Here is a 24,441-nt window from a genome sequence, read left to right on the forward strand (position 1 = left end):
AGTTTTCATACAGCTTGAACTCAGATATCAATGAGATCTGTATTTACAGTATTAAATTAACAAAAATATGTTGTTGGAATTTATGTTAGAATTTACTGATTTCAATAAATTTAGTGAAAGCTAACAAATTGATTTTAATTTATTTAACTGATTAGTATGATAAACATGTAGAATGTTATTAGTTTGACTGACGTTTAAGAATTCATAATTCATCAGTTATCATTTATAAAAGAAAAAAAGAAAGTTTTTTGGTTTTTTTTTAAAACAAGTATATATAGAAGCTCTACAGCAGTGTTTCTCAAAGTGTGGTACGCAGACCCCCAGGGGTCCATGAAAGGTCTTCAGGGGGTGCGTGGCAATTTTCGGCTTTGTATCATTAAAGCATGGAATAAAATTTAAGTTCGAGATGATAAAACATTCCTATTGTATCACTGAATAAGGTACAGAGACATCTGCAGGCTGTGTAATATGTTTCTCAACAAACAATGCAATTAGAGACAACTGGCATTAACTAATGAATCGCATGACCCCTCCCACATAAAATGCTGTATAGTAGACAATCAAAACCATATGGTGCACCAGCAACATATGGTTTTGTTTGAGTGAACCTGTTAAAACTAAGAAATATATAGTGAATGTGTTTCAGATATTATATAAGGAATTCGGTGAAAAGAATTAGCATTTCAACTGAACTGTAGGCTTGCCATTGTCAATTAGTAGCGCGATCTTTTGTTAATACCGCACCAAACATATGAACATCTTCATAGCTGCTTTACTCTACTGGCCTACCATTGCTGTCTGTTTCGAGTTCTGCTTTCACTAGCCATTTGTTGAAGGACTATTCATGAAACTGTTCACGGTAATTTTTTTAGCTTTCAAATTCTTAAGTATGGATCACTTGTTAAAGACTGGATTTTTAAAATGTGCAAAAGAGAGGAACATAGTAGATACAAGTAGCAGTCAGCAACAAGAAAATGTTGATATTGTATCTGGATCAAGTGAAATTGATAAGTGTGTGTCGTCTGACATCTCTAAAGAACCAACTAGGAAGAAGATGAGAAAACTTCGTAAGTACGTTATAAATTACTTGAAATGTGGATTTCATAGACAGGAAATGAAGAGGAACCTATTCCATTATGTGAAATTTGCGGTGAAACTTTAAAAAATGAAAGCATGAAACCATGTAATTTAAATCGCCATTTTGAATCGAAACATAATGAATGCAAGGACAAACCTGTTGAATTTTTTCAAAATAAACTAAAAAATTTAAAAGAATCTCAAAAAGTGATGTCGATCGTGTCAGGAGGTGAAAACATGAAGGCTTTAGAAGCTTCATATCGTGTCGCTATTAACAGCAAAAAGTGGTGCAGCGGAAACAATTGGTGAAACTTTTAGTCAAGTTTGCAGCAAAAATAATAGCGGAAATTATGATCGGAGATAATGCAAAAAGATCTTTTGATCGGATTTGCTTTTCAAATAGTACCGTTCATTGAAGAATCACTGAAATGGCTGAAAATATAAAACAAACATGTTATCCGATATACGTAAGAGTTGTTATTATGCGTTGCAGGTAGATGAATCCACTGACATTACAAATTTTGCAAATCTTCTAGTGTTCGTTAGGTACGAAAAAAATCAAAAAATTCCTGACGACACCTTTTATATTGCCAACCCTTGCCAGAACATACAACAGGAGAAGAAATATTCAACAGTATAAATACCTTTATGCATCAAAACAAGCTTGATTGGAAAAGTTGTGTTGGAATAAGCACGGACGGAGCGAAATCCAGGGTCAGATCTAAAAAAAGGCTTGTTTCAAGTATTCAAGCTTTTGCGCCAAATGCAAAGTCGACACACTGCTGCATACACAGGGAGGCTTTGGCTACACATATAATGTCTACAGACCTAAGAAAAGTTCTTGATGAAGCTGTAAAAATCATAAATTATATTAAAGGTCGTCCTCTAAACGCCAGACTTTTCTCTCAACTTTGCAAAGAAATGGGAAGCAACTATACACAACTTCTTTTCCATTCTGATGTTCGTTGGCTTTCTCGTGGAAAAGTCCTTACTCGTTTATTTGAACTTTGGAATGAACTACAAGTTTTTCTTGATGAAATGTTTGAATTGAAAAAGCATTTACATAATTGGAAATGGCTCAGTCAATTAGCATACCTGGTAGATATATTTACTGTATTAAATAGTCTTAATTTATCTTTACAAGGCAAGGAAATTTCTATATTTCATGTCAAAGATAAAGTGAACGCCACGTTGGCAAAAATGAAGTTATTGCAAAAGCGGGTTGGTAATGGAGAAGTTGGATTTTCGGCTCTTGTAGATATTAAGACGAAGAACAGGAATCGCATTATAGATGTCGAACCACATCTGAGATTAAAATTAACAACTATAGAGCCAAATTTTGGTGAAATTTTATCTCACCATAAGCAATTTCACTCCTCTCGTCGATGATAAATTATTTCAAGTAAGTAAAACTTTATATTATCTTTATAAAGTTTGTTCTATTAAAAATAAATCATTTTTTGTTTACATGAACATATAAATTCAAATAAAATAGATATTTAATTTTTTAATATTTTAAATTAATTTATTAATTTTAATTAATTAATTAATTTTTTTAATTAATTAATTAAGGGATACTTGGTAATAATGAAAATTTAAGAAGAGGTCCGCAGATATCTGAAGTTGATACTGTCACTGTGTGGGGGACCACACAGAGTGAAACATACACAAACTAAACACAGACTGTTAATAGGCAAACATTGGAACTTCCCAACAGTGTATCGCAATTAACAAACATGGGTAAACGTGCCTATCTTAGTGACTTTGATCGTGGGTGTATTATCGGCACAACACAGATGGGTAACTCTATCGCCCAAGTGGTAAGAACCTAGAGTTCTTGAGGGCAACCGTACCAAGGGTCTACTGCTAGTATACCATCAATGGACATACCAGTGCCCAATGAGCAAGTGATGGCTGACCACACACCATTAATGAGTGGGGTCAATGTAGACTGTCCAGGCTCATTCAGACCAACTGCAGGACAGTGGCAGTACAAATCACATCTCGTTTCAATGTCAGATGTCCAAGAAGCATCAGCAAGCAAATGGTATGGCATACCCTGTATACCATGTGCTATAAGAGCTGAAGCGCTAATCGTGCACCACTGTTGACAGCTTGTCATTGGGCAATTGCACCTCACTTGGTGTTTGGACCATCAAATCTGCAGAGTGGACCAGAGTCGTGTGGTCGGATGAATCCCGTTACCAGCTGTACTTAGCTGACAGGAGGGTGTGGGTGAAGGCAACTCTAAGCAAAGGTGGAGCAAGCTCCCTCACTAAATGAGACCTCAAAAAAGGTCGAAACCGGTCTGGGTAGTGACCTCTCCTCGTAATGTAATGACAGTATTACATCTCCTAGGAGCTGTGTTTTTACATTATGAGAAAATATCAAGGATAGTGAGGGATCTTGCTCCACCTTTGCTTCAAGTTGTTAGTGTTGTACTACCAAGTGGTCACTTATGCTTGGATTCGCCGATAGTTCTTCGGCATGAAACTCATAGATCGTAGTTCTCGATCTTAGAGTTTCGCTTACTGGCCGTAAAACAACAAGGGATTTTTATCCCCTTAATTTTGATGAATGTTTATATTTGAAATCAGTGTCAATTACATAAAATATTTTTTCTATTTAAGTTCGCATTTAGAATAAAACAGAAGTATAAATTTTGTAAACAAAATGTTTTGTTTTTGTAACAAGTTACTGATTTAAAGCATATTATTTCTGAAAGATCCATCACTTGTCTACATGTTTAGAGAAGGTGGAATTCAAACCAAAATAGCAGAAAAAAGGAACTTGTAATTTGAGACTGTTTCACTCATTTGAAGTGAAATGTACATTTGTTTCATTGCAGTTTCCATCAGCTATGTGAATTTATGCTCTACACAGGAAACACTTACACAGCAAACAGGAAGCATTGGAGTAAATTAAAGTGAGACTGAAGTGATCTTGTAAAGTGTCTAAGCAAGGATGTGAATATGCTTCTTACATGATGTTTTGAAGATATTCCCACTAATGTTTTGCTGGATATCTATTGGCAATTTTAAGAATAGTTTATCTAGCCTGTAAGCCTACAGATAAACTATTGGGGGGGGGGGGGACAAATCCTACAGATAAATCCTGATGGTTGCTGGTTTGTTTTGCTTTTCAAGACATTTAGTAGAAAATCCAGATCCAGTAATCTTTATGCCAAGTGAATGTGACAAAGAAATGTATTAAATACCAATAGACATGGCCTCACAATTTATTCTGACAGCTCCAATTAATGAAAACTGGTGAAAACATTAAATTCAGAGAGAGAGTTGAAAGAAAAACAGATGGACTTGCACTACATGCAGGCGCAAACTTGACTTACTTGTCTGTTTGCTTACTTGGGAAAAAGGATTAAAACCCAGCTTATAAAATTGCTTGGTATCATTAACATAATAATAATACAAGCTAGCTTACATGAATATCAGTGATCATTATGATGAAATCAAAAGAGTACATGAAGATATTGACACTTGAATGAAAACAACCTCACTGCAATGGGAGATTGGAATAACATCATTGGAAAAGAAAAAGATTGTAAAGAGTTCATATTAAAGAAATGGACAGTTTTCAGAGAAGTTCTTAACAATAGTTTTGTATGTAGATCCAAAGCTAATACTGTTATAAGATTTGTTATTATGAACATACAATCTGCTATACAGATTGGTTCTTATGAATTAGCCATATTTCAGCCCTTCATGGGCAACTATTTCAACTCAGTTCCCCCTTCCCAATTTCTCTTTCTTTAATAAATAGTTTATATTTTTATATCCAATGGAGGTAAAATATTTAATAACTTCCATTAGATATATCTTTCTCACCTTCTCACAGGAGAAGAAAGATCTGAAAATCACAGCTATTTCACATTTCATTCAAATCTGATAATTATGAATTATATAATTTGCTGGAGTTCTCTTCCATCATATCCTCCTGAATATTTCTGTTCATAAACTATTTCTCTGTAACTCTGTGTTTCATTTTAAAACTTCAAGTTATAAATACCTGAAGGACTATGAGAAACTGCTTTGTTCAACATAATCAGCCTTGGAGAACCTGATGACTGAATCTTCTCTTGCAATAAGCTGAAACTAGTATCCGTAGTGGACTTCAGAGAATCAAGCTCAGCTAATGAAAGAAACAAAACAAAAGTAATAAACCAGTGATATCAATATATGCAAAGACATCATTCAGTAATAATTTGAAGTAAGTTATACCTGATTAGAAACCAGAATTCAAAAATTTGTTTCCTGAAATAGGAATTCTAATAAATGTTTATTCTATTCTGAATATTTAATAATTTATTCTCACATTTTAAATATGACAGCTTCCAAATACTTAAAATGTCAGAGAAAAGAACTACAGAAATCAAGCAATTTAACAGAGGATGAATTCATGTCACACATCTGATGTGGAATTACTTAAACTTTAATGAAAATTCCCAAATAGAGGTTTGGGTCTAGAGTAGATTCATACAACCATAAATTTATGATTGGGTTGTAATTGGGTAGTTGAAAATGGATTTAAATATATATAGAAATTGTTGAAATATTTTTGCTACAAATCATATAAGAGGGTTTTCTATTGTTAATAACTATTTACAAAGACACCATGTTTTTTTACCTATTGCAGTTATTAATGATAATTTTTACATGATACATCACAAAGAAATGCAACTTCAATATTGGCATATCCATTTGTTGTCTTATATGCTTTTGTTACAATTTATTTTATATAAAAATGAGCAATTTAAAAACAATTGTTTTACAACTACTCCCCTGCTCAAACGTTTTCAAACTTTACTTAATTGTAATTTCTTAATACTTTAATTTTTTTAATTCTTTTAAAGATTAAATTTATGTCAACAAAGTCAGTATTTCTTTCTTGATTTTTATGATGATATAAAAATTTTAACAATTTTAAAATTATTAAAAATTATCACTTACATAAGTTTTGACATGTACTCTGACATGAGGTCTGCTGTTCAGCTTCATGTAAAATGTGACATGTCCATGGAAAAAGTAAGCTGATGGTTAAGTTTATTAGCATATTGGCAGTTGATACCAGCATTTCTGTGTGTTAAGGCTTAAATGCTAGGAGGAAATCATGTTGAAGGTTTAATGGAATATTAACAGTCCTGGAAAAGGATTAAAAACTATTTTAATTCTTCCAATATTTCATCTCACTCACAGAGACATCTTCAGGGAGTACAAACTAACACCTGTAACACACACAGACAACACAAAACTAAAGGAACTACACTGATGTAAGACTAGAGTCTTAACTAGGTGGAGTGCCCTCTGTGGGTATCTTGCAGGAAAAGGTATCTTCTAGGTTGTAAATGGGATCTCAAAGGATTAATGCTTCCCATATTTTAGGAAGTTTCTTGCATCTGTATTTATTTATATTAGGCTGATTTCTGAGAGCAGCTGCAGATTCCAAAAACAAGTCTCTTAAATTTGCAGCGATGGCAAATGGCTTTTTTTTTTTTTTTTTTTCAGTTCATCCTATGGGTGGTACCCAATGCATGGTCTGCAAGACCAGACTAACCACAGTGATGATTGCACAAGTAGATTTTGTGCTCTTCAATGTAGATGGCAGCTGATCTACCTGTCTGTCCAGAGTATGCCACTTGGAGGAACAGGGCACCTTATATACACCAGAAACAGAGAGGTGGGAACCGACCATTAGTGGAGCAGATAAGGGTAACTAGTTTCAGGTAGGGTTTGGAGGTGCAGAGGTTGTATTTTTATTTTAAGGACTTAGCTATTATATTCTTAAAATCTTTCTGAAGAGATGGCCATGAATTGGGAGAAAGATTATTTTTCAATTCTGTAGGAACTGTAGCCATTAGATAGAAAGGTGTCGTGTATATGGTTGAATTCTGTTGAAAGAGAGGCTTCACTGGAACAAATATTGTAGGCTCTATTGGTTAGTTTTAATAATGACATACTGTTATGGGGGGGGGGGGATGTATCTGCCTGTGTGTATGTATTCTCATCTTGAACATGTAATACATTGCTGTGGGTGTTTTGTCTAGAGGAAAGATACTGGGATTTCACCAACTTTAAAAAAGTCAGATTAGCATTCAAAAGCTACAGGCCAGAGGTCCAATAGTGTGTATTGGTGCTTTATAATATCCAGCCATTTGTGGTACCAGTGAGTTTTTTTCATGTCCTGAGAATTACTAACTTTAAAAATTGTTATCTCACACTGGCGGCAACCCTTTTATTTTCTGATATTAAACATTACTAAACCAGTACAATTACATTTCCCCAAGATGTGCTTGCAATACAGAAACTTAATGTTCTCTTAGACATATCACATTTAACACAAGCTTTTACACAGCAAATCTCTAGTCTAAGAGCATGAATAATGTGCTTTCTCTTAGGTCATACCCATGACTTAAGAGGGGGAAAAAAAGATATTCAAATCATAAGTTTTTCTTATTTTGTTAATGACAGTGCAGTGTTCTAAATGCTTGATAACTTCTTACTGTTAGCAATGAGTAAGAGGGTGAGAACAACACTTTGAACTCACTCTATGCACTATTTATGAGAATTCATATCCAATAGTGTCAAATCCAAAGACTGATCTCACAAATTTAGCTGAAACATACGAATGCAAACATTTTTAATATTGCTTTTTTAACAGGAATTTACAGATTTTTTTTTACCCCTTTCTTTGGGGATTTCATTTCTTACTTAACAAAAACCAACAAAGAAATGTGGATTTTTTTTTTTTTTTTTTTTTTGACACTTTTAGTTCAGAAGCCACTAAAGTAAATTTAATTCCTTTTCATTTTGGAATTAGATCAAATTTTATCCTTCAATTTTTAAGATAATGATTTATAAATTACAAGTCCTAAAAAGTTTGCAATGAAATGGTCTACAGCCAAATTTCTACCAACAGACAATTTATACTTCTCTTTCCTCTAAGGAAGAGGAAACAAAAGTAGAAAAATTATAGGAAAACATGTCAGTACAATGAAATTTAATTTACTGCACTAACATGTTTTTAACTCACCCTGACAAGTTCTTAAAATGTTTTAATTCCCCTTGTTTGCAGCTGGAGTAAGTTTAATAAATTGAGGCTTTGCATAAAACTAAGACTCAAATATTTATATAAATATTACTAGGAAATAAGTAACAGTTTGAAAATGAAAATCAAATTATATAATGAATGAATGTCAAGTAATTATTCCTAACATGGATGTAGTCTCTATAATTTACCAGAATGAATGCTGATCACAATGTAACAATGAAGGAAAGGGTATCTGTGAAGATGTTTGCAAAGATAGAAATATACGTAAGAACTTGGGTAATTTCAGCAAGCCACTCAAGTATTGCATACCAAGAAAAGCAGGGTTACATGCAAAAATAGCTGAAATAAAATTGCATGCTTGGAAAGAAAACCAAACCAAAATGCACTAGAGAACTTTCATAATAGTTAAGATAAAAAGCCAAATGGCTAGTTTTCTGGCACCTTAATATAGAAAATAAGAGGATAAACATCCTTTGTTGTTTTATAGCCAGTAAGCGAAACTAAAGATCGATAACTACGATCTATAAGTTTCATGCCGAAGAACTATCGGCGAAGGCAATTCAAAGTAAAGATGGAGCAAGCTCCCTCACTATTCCTGATATTTTCTCATAATGTAAAACACAGCTCCTAGTGAGGGAGCTTGCTCCACCTTTACTTCGAATTGCCTTCGCTGATAGTTCTTCAGCATGAAACTTATATATCGTAGTTATCGATCTTTAGTTTCGCTTACTGGCTATAAAACAACAAAGGATGTTTATCCCCTTATTTTCAACTTTCATAATAGACATAAAGCTATACACTGTTTATTAACAAACAAATATATGTTTATACACGATGATATGTACACCCAAAATTTTTGGTGGAATCTTGGTCGAATAAAGCATTAACGACTGTCGATTACAAGATCGAAACGGACACCTGATCTTTCAAGACAGGTTTCGTAACATATGCAAAGGTTCTCTGTCATCTTGAGAACAAGGATTGAGACATCTGATGGACATATTGCGTGATTTTATCAGTTAGTTCATCAAGGTTTGAAGGCATCTCATGAGTGGAATACCCATTCCTTCAACATACCTCAAACGAAGACATCAAGTGATGTGAATTCCGGAAAAAGTGAAGGGAATGGGTATCCTTCGAACCTTTGTCATCATAATCAAATTCCTGCCATGTACCCTCAAGGGGTGTACAGGATATGATAGTACTGCATGAAAAACTTCCTCATTACTAACTTCCTATCTACAATTTTCCTCCAAATCAGTCTGCTACCTATCAAGACTTCAACATTAACACTTATTTTGCAAATCTTTACTCGCCCATTTTGTTTAAGTTACCATACCACCTGAGGATTAGCTCTGCTAATACATTCCTGGATGCTGACAATGTCAACATCTTTCCTAATACCCTCGTTTTTAACATGATATTGCCATCTGTTCATGCCGCTAATCTTTCTCAGGACTCTCATATCCGCGATCTCTAGTCTTTGGTCAAGTGTTTTATTTCTGATCCAGCTCTCAGATCCATAAGTTAAAATTGGTTTGAACACTGTCTTGTATACAGCTAATTTACTGTTTTGACTAATTTCTCTCTTATTCATATAAATTTATTCAGTTGATTTCCTACCATACCAGATTTTTTGATTCTGTTGTTCATGTCCATATTTAATTTACCATTTTCACTAAAAATCGTGCCTAAGTAGCTGAAATGTATCACTTGTTCATTATGTTTTCATTCACAATGCAGTTGATAATTCTTGTAGCAAGGCTTATACATTGATCATACATAACTGGATATTAATTAAAGGAAACTTTAATGAATACCTTCAATATTTTGGCAATCTTCAGGAACATACAAATATGATATGTGCAAGCAGGCACTAACAAAAACAAATGAGGAAGAAGGCAAGAAACTAATATTGTTCCTAAAGTCATAATGGTGTCCCCTAGTGGGCTAATTGGGTTGTCTTGGCCATTGGGCTGAAGTTCTAATGATGTAAGTCTCCTAAATTTGGGGCACTCTCATGCACCCAAATTTGTTGAGGTATGGAATGGTTTTTTTTTGTGCATGAGACTGCCCAAAATTTGGGAGATTTACATCATGAGAACTTCAGCCCAACAACCAAGACAACCCAATTAGGGGGCACCATTAAGACTTTGGGAACAATATTAGTTTCTTGCTTTCTTCCTCATTTGCTTTTGTTAGTGCCTGCGTGCACATACCATATTTGTATGATCCTGAAGATGGCAACATGACGTTGCCGAAATATTGAAGGTATTCATTAAAGTTTCCTTTAATTAATATCCGTTTTATGCGTTGTAAATTCCTTAAGTTAATTATCAGTAATGCAGTTGATATTTCCAATGCTTCTGTCTATTTTCATTATCTTTGTCTAGTTATTGCTGACCTTCATACCATATCTATCACAACAGGTATATTTAGTCAGGGAATCTTGCAGACTTGTAGCAGATTTATTTAGAAGTATGACATCATCTGCATAAAGCAAAGAGCTGACATTAACATCTCCAATTTTGATATCAGGTTTAATACCACTTTCCTTCATAATGTGATCCATATAGATAAGGAATAGCAGAGGGGATAATGCACATCCTTGCCTGATCCAGAGTTAACATTAAGCCATCTTCCTGGTGACATACAACTCAAATAAAGACTAAGTATTGTTTGATATAATGCCCCATTGAGCCTAGAAAACTGTAGTGTTTTGAATAGCTTCTCTCTTGGCACCTTGTCATAAGCCTTTTCGAGATCTACAAAACTTAAGTACAGATCTCTGTTATATTCCCATGCTTTTCTCAACTATTTGTCGTAAAGTAAAGATCTGTAAATTAAAGATACCAAGGAATTATATACATGGTTTAATCCTTTACCCAAATGTAAGTAAACAAAGTTTGCACCTGAAGTTACTTCAACCTTGGTATCACCTCTGGGTCCCACTGATGAGACCTCAATAATGGTCAAAACCGGTCTGGGTAGTGACTCTTCCATAATGCATGTCTGCAAGGAGATGTGCTTTGCATTATGGGATACTAAGGCTAGTGATGTGAAGTCATACCATCTTTACCACGAGTTGCCTCAGTTCAAAAAATACTTTAGGTGCAAATTTTGTTTGTTTACACTTGGTTCAAGGATAAAACAAGTATATAATTTCTTGCTATATCTTTAATTTATAGGTGGAAAAACTTGGAACAACTAAGTGAAGATCTGTTTCTGACAGCCTCCATTTGTTCTTCACCAAACTTTTCTTCCACAATCCTTCTCAAATGTTTCTCAAGCATACTTGCATAAATTTTACCAGGAATACTAGTAGAGAAATACCTCTGTAATTCTCACAGTAAGTTTTATTTTCCTTTTTATATATGGGTATTATGAGAGCTCTATTCCAGTCATCTGGAATTTGTCCCTTTGTCTAGGCCTCTGAACTATGCAGTGCAGCCACTGTAAGACTTTTATACCTCCATAATTGAGCATTTCTGGTCAAATATCATTTACTCAGGCTGCCTTTCTACATTTCAGGCCTTTGATGGCTTTTTCTACTTCAAGTATGGATATGTATTCCTGACTGCATGCCTGGTCAGTGTTATTTTACCACTGTGCTACCACTGCTTGTTTCATTTAGCAATTTTTTGAAGTAATCACTCGATACATCAAGGATATCTTTTTCTACCGTTTTCATGTCACCTTTATCATCTCTAATTCCTTTTACAGCACTTTTTCCTCCATTTCCGAGCTTGTTCAACAACCTCCAGAATATCTTGCCACCTTCTTAATATTTATTTTCTATGTTCTTACCAAAGTCTTCCCATGACTTTTGTTTAGCTACTTTTACACAGTATTTAGCTTTCTTACATTTGTCTCTGTATTCTCTAAGAGCACAAGCTGACTTATTTGCCAGGAACTTTTGATATGCTTTCTTCTTTCCCTTCACTGCCTCTTTAACCTCCTGTGTCCACCATGGAGTTCTGATTTTTCTATCCCTGCAGACAACCTCACCAAATGCCTCTCTGATGAAATCAATCAGTGTTTTCTTCAGTGCTTGCCAGTGAATCTCCAAGGTTTGGTTCCTGTTTTTCTGTTTCATTTTTTCTTGAATAATGTTTGTGTATTTTAGTCTAAAGTTCACATATGAGAGCTGCTCAACTTTAATTTGCTTTAAAACTTTCTTACATGTTCTTCTTTTCAATATGAAAAGAACATTCAATTTTATTCTGCTCAAGACTAATTGGTGATCACTTCCAATTTCAAATCCTCTGTACACTCTGGTGTCCTGCACAAGGGAGAAAACATCACTGTGAACAATAATATAGTCAATGAGACTTTTGGTTCTTACCAAAGTCTTCCCATTACTTTTGTTTAGCTAGTACACAGTGGTTAGCTTTCTTACATGTGTCTCTGTATTCTCTAAGAGCACAAGATGATTTATTTGCCAGGAACTTTTGATATGCTTTCTTCTTTTCCTTCACTGCCTCTTTAACTTCCTGTGTCCACCATAGAGCTCTGATTGTTCTATCCTTGCAGATAACCTCACCACATGCTTCTCTGGCTGAATCAATCAGGGTTTTCTTCAAGGTTTGCCACTGAATCTCCAAGGTTTGGTTATGTTCTCAAACTCTTTAATTTTTTTTTCAATAATCTTTGTATATTATAGTCTGCAGTTCACATCTGAGAGCTGCTCAACTTTTATTCGCTTTAAAACTTTCTCACATGTCATTCTTTTCAATATATAAATTCAATTTTATCCTGTTCAAGACTAAATAGTGATCACTTCTAATTTCAAATTTTCTGTACACTGATGTCCTGCACCAAGGAGAAAACATCACTATCAACAATAACATAGTCAATGAGACTTTTCTTATTCCTTGACTCTTCTCTCCATGTGAATTTGTGCACATTTTTCTGTTGGAACATTGTGTTAGTAATAACCGGTCCATGTCCTGAGCAAAAATCCAATAGGTATTCACCATTATTGTTAGCTTTGCTCTTTTCTCCAAATTTTCCAAAAACATTTTTGTATTTCGGGAAAATACAAACCTTTGTCTGTGCACAAAATGAAATGTTTTTTGCATGACACATCCTACGCAAATCCTGAGTGAACGGAACTAACACACATTCTCAATGTAGCATCTGTTAATCAAGGTCATGGTTACACCACCCTCTTCAATGAAGTAGAACACAATTATGTCCCACTTCAGTGACGTGGGGAATATTTGGGCATATTCACTATTACTTGGGGAACGCTTATGAAAACAATGAACAAACTGCTCATAAACATGTCATAGGCTTGGACCATTTGCTCTATCAATTTCGTCTCTTCTTTTTCTTCCTTTTACGTGTTAGGCCTACTGGCTTTTACATAGCTATCTTAAGCCCTTCTAAGTCGTACTCATCCCAATGATAAGGTGACTATCCCTATGACTTCTGATATATTCAATTGCTGTAGCTGCATGTATTTTCCTCCCGCAAGCAGGCAGCTTGCAGGAGGAAAAATCCCAGATAAACTGGGGAGAAAAACCCTACTGTCCATGCCCAAGACTGGCTAACTTGGCTATGTCTAAGAAAGATCTTTAAGCTCCTCATATCGGCAACGGGAATCAAATCCAGGACACTCCTTTCCCAGGCATATGGTTGTGAAGCGCATAGCCACTAGGCTAACTAACCGGACCAACTTCATATGAATGAAAATAATGCTCAACAATAAACGTCTTTTCATCTAAAGTCAAGACCATTGCTAGAGCTAATGTAATGCCATAGACGCTACACATGCTCTTCTATTAATGTGCATGGAGTCGAACGGCATATTTCATAGCATGTGTACTGAAGGGGTGCCAAAGTTCAGTATGAAGTCATGTATGAAGATGCACTTTTTTTTTTTTTTTGCACCATACTGTATTATGGATATTTAGAATATTTAAATTACTATATTGTAATTCACTCATTCCAACAATATATAATATATGAGTAAATCTGCTCAGTTAACACTGAGCAGATTTTTTTCTCATAGGGTGGTGCGTGATTGGAATGGATTGCTGTTGGATGTTGTGAGTACAAGCAGTGTGAATGAATTCAAGAATAAGTATGATAGCTGGTGTGTGTAGTATGTGGCCTCCCTCGATGAGTCTCTGACTCCTTGGAGGTCTCTCTTAATAATAATAAACAATAATAATAAACAGGCAGAAATATGACAGTGTTCTAGTATTACTATAATGGGGTTATCACTAATGGCAACATTACTGTAATAATAATGGTGACGATAACATTTGAATCATATCAGTTTTTCTTCTTTTCACAATGACAGTGAAGTGTTCTAAATGCTTGATAACATTTAGTGTTAACACTGAGCAAGAGGGATCAACAACAAGAACTCAGTCATTAAATGACAAAGACTGATCTCACAAATTTAACTGAAACATTGGGAAAGGTTACAACTCAAGACAGGTGCATAACTCTTAAGTTTTAGCAAAGATAAATGATGAAACAGCATGATCAACTGGGACATATGCCAGCATAACAAAATAAATTATTAAGTATGGATTGATTACTTCCTTGAGACTTAATTCACATAGAATTTTCACCTAGTTCTTGAGCATCTTCATACATGACTTTCAAATTAAACAAAGAGAAATGGAAATACTCAACAATGAAAACATGCAAGTTAGTCATATATTATATAGTGGCATAGTCTAAAATACATTAACACGTTCGCTGCCACGCTACTTCGGCATAGTCTGTCCCCTATGCCAAGCAATTTCAATTCTTCAAAGTCAGTATGGTAATCTCGTTGCCGGTGGTAAGCGTCATACGAGTATACTCGTAGTTGGCTTGTGCAGAGCACATACCATCTATGAGTATACACAGTTTTGCTGCTAGCTCCACAAGCCAAGCATTTTCACTTCTTCAAGGTCAGTACGGTAATCTCGCTGCCGGCGGTAAGCGTCATACGAGTATACTCGTAGCTGGCTTGTGTGGCTCATATATGAACTATGAGTATACTCGTAGTTGGCAGCGAATGTGTTAATATCCTAACTATATAAATTTAAACTGGAGACAAAGTATTAATTTAAACAAAACTATTGAACACAGAATGTGTAGAGAAGAGTTATTTCCTATAATATGGGTAATTTCAGACCATTTCTGTTCAGATTCAGACAGTGAAGTAAAGTTTTACAACTCTTTGTATAAACAACACTCCATACGATGACTACCCCTGTGATGGACTTTAATCTTCTTCCAAAGGAATTAGTGGAGTTGGTATGTTCTGAAAGTTTGACTGTTCTGACTCATGTTCATCGTGACAACCAACCAACTGCGGAGCTGCCATTTTGGAATAAGATAACCCACACTGGCATAGGATTACTCAGTAATTGAAGAACACACTAAGAAGTTATCATTCTACTTTATGAGACCTTGATATGGTCACATCTGGATTACTCTGCTCAGATCTGGTCAACTTGGGATTCTTGGAGATGACCAATTGGTGGACAGGATCCAGAGCATGTGACCACGATAGCAATGGTCATGGAATGCTATGACAACAGACTAAAGGATTGTGAGTTGTAAAACTTGGTTGACAGGTAGAAAAGAGGGAATATGATAGAAACAAGCAAGTTACTAAAAAGATTTCATTGAACTGACGTAGAGGAAATATTTCCCAATTGGCTGAAGGAACCAGACTAAAGGGGTCATCCCTGGAAAATAAATAAGAATGTGGTTAATGGGGATGTGAGAACTAGATTTTTCCCTTGGAGAGTAATGGAAGAGTGGAATGGGTTGCCAGAGTTTGTTGTGAGTGCCTTGTTGGTCAGTGTGTTCAAAGAGAGGTTCCACAAATTGTGTGGATCCTGTGGGATTTCCATGATGAGTGTTTGGACTCCATAGGGATTCCTGTGCAATAATAATAATAATGTATAAAGATATTCAGAAAGAGCGTGGCACCAAAAATATTTTCAAATAAAAAAATTAATAAAATAAAATAAATTAATGTGCTATTATTTAATTTTTAAAAAAGTGGTGTTCAAAGTGAAATGGATGTGCAACCTTATTAAGCAAGAGATCCACAAGAAGATGATGTGGAAAGAATATCATCAGAATAAGAGTAAGAGGAATTATGAAATATATAAAGCTCAGGCAAGAAAAGTAACGAGTATTGTGCGGAAAGCTAAATCAGAGAATGAAAAGAAATTGGCCATGCAAGCAAAAAGCATCATCATCATCAAATTCCTGCCATGTACCCTCAAGGGGTGTACAGGATATGACAGTACTACATGAAAAAATTACATCATTACTAACTTCCTATCTACAATTTTCCTCCAAATCAGTCCATTACTTGTCAAGACTCCAACATTATCAGATCTTATATTTCTATCATCTAAGGCACTTTGTACCGTATCAATCCACCTATATCTTGGTCTTCCTCTGGGTCGTTTTCCTGCCAACCTGGCAGAGAACACTTGTTTTGCTAATCTTTCCTCACCTATTCTATTTAAGTGACCATACCATCTGAGATTAGCTCTGCTAACGCATTCCTGGATGCTGACAATGTCAAGTTCTTTCCTAATATCCTCATTTTTAATATGATATTGCCATTGATGCCATCTGTTCACACCTCTAATCTTTCTCAGGACTCTCATATCTGTAGTCTCTAGTCTTTGGTCAAGTGTTTTACTTCTGACCCAGCTCTCAGATCCATAAGTTAAAATTGGTTTGAACACAGTCTTATATACAGCTAATTTAGTGTTCCGACTAATTTCTTTCTTATTCCATATGAATTTATTCAATTGACTTCCCACGATACCAGCTTTGCTGATTCTGTTGTCTATTTCTATATTTAGTTTACCATCTTCAGTAAAAATTGTGCCTAAGTAGCTGAAATGTTTTACTTGTTCCACAGGTTCTCCATTCACAACACAGTTGACATTTTCAATGATTCTGCCTATTTTCATTGTCTTTGTCTTTTTATTGCTGACCTTCATACCATATCTATTACAACAGCTATTCAATTTAGTCAGAGAATCTTGCAGACTTGTAGCGGATTTATTTAGAAGTATAACATCATCCGCATAAAGCAAAGAGCTGACATTAACATCTCCAATTTTGATATCAGGTTTAATACCACATTCCTTCATAATGTGATCCATATAGATAATGAATAACAGAGGGGATAATGTACATCCTTGTCTCACACCAGATTTAACATTAAACCATCTTCCTGTACTTCCTTCAATTCTAACTGCTGACTCACAACTCAAATAAAGACTAAGTATTGCTTGATATAATGCCCCATTGACACCATATAACTGCAGCGTATTGAATAGTTTCTCTCTTGGCACCTTGTCATATGCCTTTTCCAAATCGACAAAACTTAAATACAGATCTTTATTATATTCCCATGCTTTCTCGACTATTTGTCGTAAAGTGAAGATCTGATCCTGACAGCCTCTATTTGGCCTGAATCCAGCTTGTTCTTCACCAAGCTTTTCTTCCACAATTCTTCTCAACCATTTCTCAAGTATACTTGCATAGATCTTGCCAGGAACACTCAGTAGGGAAATACATCTGTAATTCTCACATTCAGTTTTATTTCCCTTTTTATATATGGGTACTATGAGAGCTCTACTCCAATCATCGGGAATTCATCCCTCTGTCCAGGCTTTCTGAACTATGCAGTGCAGCCACTGTAAGACTCTTATACCACCATACTTCAGCATTCGACCAGCATTTCTGGTCGAATATCATCTACTCCTGCTGCCTTTCCACATTTCAAGCCTATGATGGCTTTTTCTACTTCAAGTAGTAGAAAATGTGTATATGTATGTAGTGGATATGTATTCCTGACTGCATGCCTGGTCAGTGTTTTTTATCACTGTGCTGTCATCACTTCTTGTTTCATTTAGCAGTTTTTCAAAGTAATTACTCCATACTTCAAGGATATCTTTTTCTCCTGTTTTCATTTCACCTTTATCATCTCTAATTCCTTTTACAGCACTCTTTCTTCCATTCCTAAGCTTCTTCAACAACCTCCAGAATATTTTGCCGCCTTCTTGATATTTATTTTCTATATTCTTGCCAAAGTACTCCCATGACTTTTGTTTAGCTAGTTTTACACACTGTTTAGCTTTTTTACATTTGTCTCTGTATTCTGTAAGAGTAAAAGCTGACTTATTTGCCAGGAACTTTTGATATGCTTTCTTCTTTTCCTTCACTGCCTCTTTAACTTCCTGTGTCCACCAGGGAGTTCTGATTTTTTTATCCTTGCACACAACCTCACCACATGCCTCTCTGGCAGAATCAATCAATGTTTCCTTCAGAGTTTGCCACTGAATCTCCAAGGTTTGATTCCTGTTCTCAAACTCTTTCATTTTCTTTTCAATAATATTTCTGTATTTTAGTCTACAGTTCACATCTGAGAGCTGCTCAACTTTTATTCGCTTTAAAACTTTCTTACATGTTATTCTTTTCAATATGAAATTCAATTTTATCCTGCTCAAGACTAAATAGTGATCACTTCCAATTTCAAATCCTCTGTACACTCTGGTGTCCTGCACCAGGGAGAAAACATCACTATCAACAATAACATAGTCAATGAGACTTTTCTTATTCCTAGCCTCTTCTCTCCATGTGAATTTGTGCACATTTTTATGTTGGAACATGGTGTTAGTAATAACCAGTCCATGTCCTGAGTAGAAATCCAACAGATATTTGCCATTATTATTAGCTTTGCTCTTATCTCCAAATTTTCCCAAAATATTTTTGTATGTCTCACAATCATTTCCTACTCTACTATTTAGATCCCCAACAAGGACCAACTTTTCCTTTTTCATTGTGTCAGTTGCTTTTTCTAAAGCCTCAAAAAATTCCTCCACTTCTACCTTAGTAGAACCTTCTGTGGGACCATAGGCACAAATAAGTCTCATTGTCCAGTTCCCCATTCTCATATTTGCCCACATTACTCTACTTGAGACTGACTGCCATTCAAGAAAATTAGCCTCGTATTTTGTGTTGAATACTATGGCTACTCCTTCTTTTCCTTGATTGTCATTGCCTGAATATAACATTTTGTATTTATTGCTCAGAAAGATCTCACCAGTTTTGGTCTTTTTTGTTTCAGTCACCCCTATTATGTCGATCTGGTACTTATCTAATTCCTCAGCTAGCTCCATTTCTTTGCCATTCAGGCTTCTTAAGTTGATAGTACCGATCTTTAACTCTGGTGATGTTGAGTTGGGGTTTGTTTTCAGATTTGTTCCAGTAGCTGACTTTTCGCTGTTCGCCCTGGTTCCCTGGCGAAAACAACGGGGGCCTTGTTTAACCGGGCGACGCCCCAGCCGGCATGAAATTTTGTCATGTTGTACCATCATTTTTTATTTTGGTTTAACCAATAAGAATACAATTTGGTCGGCTAAATCCCAAATTGCCAGCCCATCCTCGTTCGTTCAGTATCAAAGTAGATACCCAACAGGGTGCACCACGAGAAGGTGAGGATTGGACATTAGGTCAGAAGCCCTGGCCGGTTCTCCGCATTCCTTTAAAGGCTATGTGGAGGTCTCCTCTCAGTTATACAGCTTTGACCCTTTAAAAGCAGTCCAAAAGAATTTTATCATTATCCTGCAAGCAAAACAAAGAATGAATGTGAAAGAATAACTTTATTGAATGCAGATGGTACTCGATCATAAGAAGCTAATGAGATTGTTCAGTTAATGAGTGCTCACTTTGCTAAAATATATCAACCACGTGTATGTAACATGGTGCACAGTGCTACTGCTACATTAGATGAAGCGTTAGAGGTTCATGAAAATGAGGTTGAAGAGCTGTTGCATACCCTGGATAAGAATTTGTCTATAGGAACAGATGGAATATCAGCCTGTTTGCTAAAGGAATGTTCAGCCAAATTGGATAGGCTTTTCACATGTTTTACATAACTTGAGTCTCAGCTCAGGAATGGAAGGAATGTATAATAGTTTCATTGTACAAGGGTGGTGCAAAAACTGATGTGTATAACTACTGACCTATCAGTATCTCAGGCATGGTAGTGAAGATCTTAGAGAAGTTGGTAAGAACTCGCATACAGAAATGGATAGACAAGCATGCTATACTCTGCAAGGAGCAGCATGGGTTTACTAAAGGAAGGTAATATTTTAGCAATTTGCTTATATTTTATAACAATGTTACAGCCGAGTTGGATAAAGGGAATGGATACACTATGACAATGTTGGATTTTTCTAAGGCACTTGATAGGATACCATTCAAAAGACTGTTGCATAAACTGGAGAATATGGAATTGGAATATAAACTCTTGACTTGGATCAGGAGATGGTTGACAGACAGATATTAAAACGTGGTATACAGTGGGTGTGAATCTACCAGATTTAAGGTGACCAGTGGTGTACCTCAGGGTTCAGTCCTTGGGCCATTATTATTCAATCTATACAATAATGACAGGCAGAGTCTAACATCAGGTGTGCAATTGTTTGTTGATGATGCAAAGATAGGCATGGCAATCAGGAATGCTACTGATATTCAACATTTACAAAATGATTTGAGTGGGCTGGAAATTTGGGCAAACAAAAATGGCTGTCAGTTTAATGTTAGTAAGTGTAAAGTTATGCACTTTGGCATGATTAGAGTTCCAGCAGATTATTATATTAGCAGGGTTAAGCTACAAGAAACTCTTGGCATACTAGTGGATAGGAATTTGAAGTTCAAAGGTCACATAGCAAAAGTTGCAAATACAACTCAGAGGATAATTGCAATGTTGAAACGAACCTTGATATATGGAAGGTGGGGAAAGAACACAGGAGCATCCATGGAAGTTAAGTTTGTTTACAGTCAAGAAAGGGGTAAGAGCTAGGTTTTCCTCCCAGAGAGCAGTGAGTGAGTGGAATAGTTTGCCTTTAGGTGTAGCGAGTGCATCTAGTGTGAATGAATTTAAGGGAAGGTATGAGTCCTTGACTCCCTGGAGGTGTCAGAAAATAATAATAATAATAATATGATTTCACACTATAATTTTCAAGTAAAATAAGAAAATTCTGCTTTACTTCTTACTAGACAGGAAAACAACACAAGTCCTTGACTATTTAATTCTGAACATAAAATGAACCAAAATATCTTTTAGTGAAGGGGGAAAAAAAATGGAAATATCTATTCCCACTATAGTGAACATCATTATAGCAATCAAACACTCTCACTATAACCCAAAAAGCCTCATCCAAAGACCCTGTAGCCCTGGGGACGACAACTTTAAAATAGTTGTCATCACCAGGGATGACAACTATTTTAAAGATTTGATATAGTGAATTTTCCAATTATTGCAAATTAGATTTGAATTATATTTGACAGGGAAGGATTAAATCAGAATATAATTTTTTATCCAGTATAATATAATTTACTTAATATAATATAATTTCCTTGATCACAAAAGAAATGAAGAAATTATGAAAGAATTAAACCAAAAACCAGTAATAGAAAAAATTAAAAAATATAACTATAAATGGATGGAAAAAGAAAACCAGGACATCCTCTTAAACGATGACTTCTAAGCCGGAACAGGCCATGCTAGGCCTAAATCCTTGATATGCATGATGATGATGATGATAATATAATTTCCTCAGAATGCTACAGTTATATGGTGTAAATGCACAATAGATAGACCCTATTCAAGCTGTAAGTCCGCAGTTAGAATTGAAGATAGAGGAAAACGGCTTGATGCTAAGTCCGGTGTGTGACAAGGGTACACATTATCTCCACTGTTATTAATTTTCTATATGAATCATATTAGGAAGGAAAGTGGTTAAATCTGATATCAAAATCAGCAATGTTAATCTTAGCTCAACTTTATGCAGATGATGTTATACTTCTGAATAAATCCAGTACAAGTCTGCAAGATTCCTTGGCTAACTGAGTAATTGCTGTGATAAACATAGTATGAAAATCAACTAAAAATAGAAAGACAATGAAAATATGCAAAAATATTGAAAATATCAACTGCATCCCGAATGAAGAAAACCTATAGAATAAAACATTGCAGCTATTTAGGAAAATGTTTTAAGTGAAGATGGCATATTAAATATAGAAATAGACAACAGAATTAGTAAAGCTGATATGGTAGGAAGTTAGATGAATAAATTTATAAGGAATAAGAAAGAAAGAAATTAGTCAAAACACTAAAATTAGCTGTATACATGACAGTGTTCAAACCAATTTTAACTTATTACAGATCCAACAGCTGAGTTAGAAATAAAACACTTGATCAAAGAGGACATCATGCGTGAAGCATTGGATGAGCTCAGGACAGGAATTACGATAGGAGGTAGATTGATCAGTAATCTGAGGTACGCTGATGATACACATGTCATTACAAAGGAGCACTCCTTTGTAATGACATGGAAGAACTAGGACTAATTCTTGACAAAGTTAACAAGATCAGTAATAACAGAGGACTTCAACTCAATTCTAGCAAGACAAAGATCATGGTTCTCAAAGGAAAAACAAACAGAGAAGCTCTTGAGAAACAAATGTATCTTAATGGAGAAAGAATTGAGGAAGTCGGCAAATTTGAGTACCTGGGATCCATTATTAATGTGAAGAATTGCTGTTCAGAAGATGTCAGAAAAAGGTTAGGAATGGCTAAAACAACAGTCAGAGACCTGTCTAAAATCTGGAAGGATGGATCTATCTCCATGGGAACAAAGTTGAGGATTTTGGATGCAGTTGTTTTTCCAACAGCAACTTATGGATGCGAGACTTGAAACCTAAAGAAGTCAGATAAGAAATGGATATCTGCTTTTGAGATGTGGTGTTACAGAAGGCTGTTGAGGATATCATACACTGAAAGGCATACAAATGATTGGGTGTTAGAAAAGATTAGTAGAACTTTAAGGCTCCTTAAGGATATTGACAGAAGAAAGTTAAAATATTTTGGACACATAGAAAGGATGGAAGGAGGACTTCTCAGAACAGTAATAGAAGGTAAAGTTCCTGGAAAAAGAGGCAGGGGTAAACATCAATGAGATGGATGGATGGCGTGTGTGGAGTGACTGATCTTCAGAGAGTTGAGGCTGCCAGAAGGGCAAACAACAGGACTACATGGCGAGGCCTAGTGTGGAACATCATCAAGCATTGGAGTGACCATACGGCATCTGTAGATGCCCAGTGAACACAGACAGACGATCAAAGACTGGTGACCACAGATATAAGAGTTCTGAGAAAGATTAGAGGAGTGAGCAAATGGGATCAATGACAGTATCATATTAAAATTGAGGATATTAGGAAAGAACTTGCATTGTTAGCATTCAGGAATGTTTTAGCAGAGCTAATCTCAAATGGTATGGTCACTTAAACAGAATGGGAGAGGAAAGGTTAGTAAAAACAAGTGTTCTTTGCCATGCTGGCAGGAAAAAGACCCAGAGAAAGACCAAGATGTAGGTAGATTGAAACATTAAAAAGTACCTTAGAAGACTATTTTATAAAATTTGATAATGTTGGAGTCTTGACAGATAACAGATTAATTTAGAGGGAAATTGTTCATTGGAAGTTAATAATGGTGTAACTTTTTCATGTAGAACTATCATTATATCCTGTATATCCCCTGAGTACATATGAGAAACTTGATGATGATGTAATTTGCTGTGTAACCAAGCAGAAAAAACTTTCTACAATTATCAAACTATTCTGCTGGTCCCTACAAGTTCATTACAGAGAAAGTCAACTATAGATAATAGAATTCACAATGTATGAATGAAAGCGAATGAAATAAATTTATGTAAAATAAGAGCAAAATTAGTAAACGCACAAAATTAACAATGAAGATTATAAAATTAAGAGTAGCATGATTCAGGAATCATGCTGCTCTTAATTTTACTTTTTCTTTTTTTTTTTTTTTTATCTCCAAGACCTTGATCTGGAGATGACAAATAATTATCATTATGTGGAAAAATAATTTCTCACCTCTTAATGTATCCACATCAGGTCCAATATACTTAAAAGCAGGTTTTCGTCCTCTTACTTCAGTGACATAGACTTTCTGAATCAAACCCAGACTTGACAGAATATTAGCTATATCATACAACCTCCTAATTTTGGCTACATAAATAAAAAACATACAGTGTATATCACACATTTAACTATAATGACTATCACCTTATATTATACTTTTTTTTTTTTTCCTTTCCCAAGAAAAAGTGGAGACCCATTTATCCTCACACTTTTAACAATTCTAGTTCATGCATTAGAAGGTTAATTAGAATTACTAGCTTATACATTAATCTGCATCCATTACATGTGACAAGGACA

The 24,441-nt window shown here is 35.3% G+C and overlaps 1 protein-coding gene across 4 annotated transcripts in view; it reads right to left on the reverse strand.

Moving 5' to 3' along the window:
- The window catches only part of LOC150109078 (uncharacterized), a 324,345-nt gene that overhangs the window by 84,287 nt on the left and 215,617 nt on the right, over positions 1–24,441 (reverse strand). For all 4 annotated transcript variants that reach the window (XM_090411522.1, XM_090411531.1, XM_090411541.1 and 1 more), the window contains exons 8-9: positions 24,097–24,231; positions 5,104–5,226 (exon numbers count right to left, since the gene is read on the reverse strand). In XM_090411522.1, the coding sequence (XP_090267648.1) occupies positions 5,104–5,226; positions 24,097–24,231 (258 nt within the window). The remainder of the gene's footprint in view (positions 1–5,103; positions 5,227–24,096; positions 24,232–24,441) is intronic.

This window comes from Typopeltis vanoorti, chromosome 2 (assembly GCF_054136105.1).
Source record: "Typopeltis vanoorti isolate ZY-2024b chromosome 2, IOZ_Tvanoo_1.0, whole genome shotgun sequence".
NCBI classification, from domain to species: domain Eukaryota; kingdom Metazoa; phylum Arthropoda; class Arachnida; order Uropygi; family Thelyphonidae; genus Typopeltis; species Typopeltis vanoorti.